The 1,431-nt window shown below is 48.5% G+C and overlaps 1 protein-coding gene across 1 annotated transcript in view; it reads right to left on the reverse strand.

Moving 5' to 3' along the window:
• The window catches only part of CHMP3 (charged multivesicular body protein 3), a gene marked incomplete at its 5' end in the record, with an annotated part of 1,671 nt that extends 1,172 nt beyond the window's left edge, over nucleotides 1–499 (reverse strand). Inside the window, one exon of the mRNA XM_010168855.1 lies at nucleotides 385–499. Coding sequence (XP_010167157.1) covers nucleotides 385–499 — 115 coding nt within the window. The remainder of the gene's footprint in view (nucleotides 1–384) is intronic.
• Between the last annotated feature and the right edge of the window lie 932 nt (nucleotides 500–1,431).

Below are 1,431 nucleotides of genomic sequence, written 5' to 3' on the forward strand. Positions count from 1 at the left end.
CACAACACAGCTTAAGACTCAAAGCAACGCAGCTGAGTTTATTTCCTGGCTCCATGAACAACAGTGTGTCTCGTCAATCACACAAGTTTCACCTCGTTAAGAGGATCCACTGTACAGACAAACACTGATCTGGTAAAGCCTCAGCTACAGAACTGCACAGACATCAGCTGATACACATTACTCACGCCTTACTGAACCACACCGGCCTTCCCAGCCAGTGTTCCCTGAGAAACCAGTTTGTCAGAGCGCTCTGCCCATTAGCAACGGCAGAAACAGCACTGGGAGGGCACAGCCACGTCAGAGGAGATGAAGGTTTGAACTGCTGTGTTATGGAACAGAGCAGGGGCAAGGCTCTGCTCTGGGCAAACACACACACAAACTCACCAGCTGTAATTTCAAAAAGGATTTTGTCAATCTCCATCTCGGCTTCCTCTTCCATTTCCTCCTGGTCCTCCATGCTTTCAAAGGTGTCCTCCAGCATCTCCTCTATAATACCAGCCTAGCAGGAAACAAAAAGGCAGCACGTGATGCCCTCGGAAACAGCAGAGCAAGAGGACACACTTCCTACTCTCCAGAGCAGGTTACACACCCATCCAGGCACTGAACAACCCCCAGCTCCCTGCTCAGGCTTTCTGGATCACAGGGATCCTGGTGCTTGAGGGTTGGCCAACATGTTTGCCTACAGGTTAAGCAGGTGTCTGTACAACTGGTGTGCAGGAAAAGTGGTAAGAAAATTGAGGATTAAATCATAGAATCATAGAATGGTTTGGGTTGGAAGGGACCTTAAAGCTCATCCAGTTCCAACCCCCCTGCCATCAGCAGGGACACCTTCCACTAGACCAGGTTGCTCAAAGCCTCATCCAGCCTGGCCTTCAACACTTCCAGGGAGGGGGCATTTGTGTTCTCGCTTTGAAACCCTCAAGTTATTATTCCTTGTTGTTTCATGTCTAAACACGGACACCCCAGCTTGCTCCATGTTTGCAGCTGTTTCACGTGCTTCAGTCATGAAGCATAAATTGTACAATGTGCTGAAAAATCAGTGTTTGCTGTAGGTTCCCTTTTTCTGCTCTGTGTCTGAAAACATTCCTCTGCAGTGCCCGCAGCCTGGATACGGCCACATCGCTCTGGTGCACGACGGTAAGATTATTAATAAACTGATTTGACCTAAAAATCTGGAGTGGTAAGACAGGAAAAAAGCCAAACAACTTTGGTAGCTGGAAAAAAAACCCATAACCATGATAGGGCAGAAGTGTACTTTAAAATCAGAGTGCTTTCATCAGATAGAGACACAAAGCCCAGCAGCAGACTCCCCATCTTGCCCAAGATGGGACTTATGCTTCCCACTCCACAACAGGCTGTGGTGGATCTTACTGAACATTTTCACTGTGAAAGCAGGAAACTGCCTGCCCCACATCTCCCCATAGCCCCCCC

Source organism: Antrostomus carolinensis, unplaced genomic scaffold, assembly GCF_000700745.2.
Source record: "Antrostomus carolinensis isolate BGI_N321 unplaced genomic scaffold, ASM70074v2 scaffold5975, whole genome shotgun sequence".
Classification (NCBI taxonomy): Eukaryota; Metazoa; Chordata; class Aves; order Caprimulgiformes; family Caprimulgidae; genus Antrostomus; species Antrostomus carolinensis.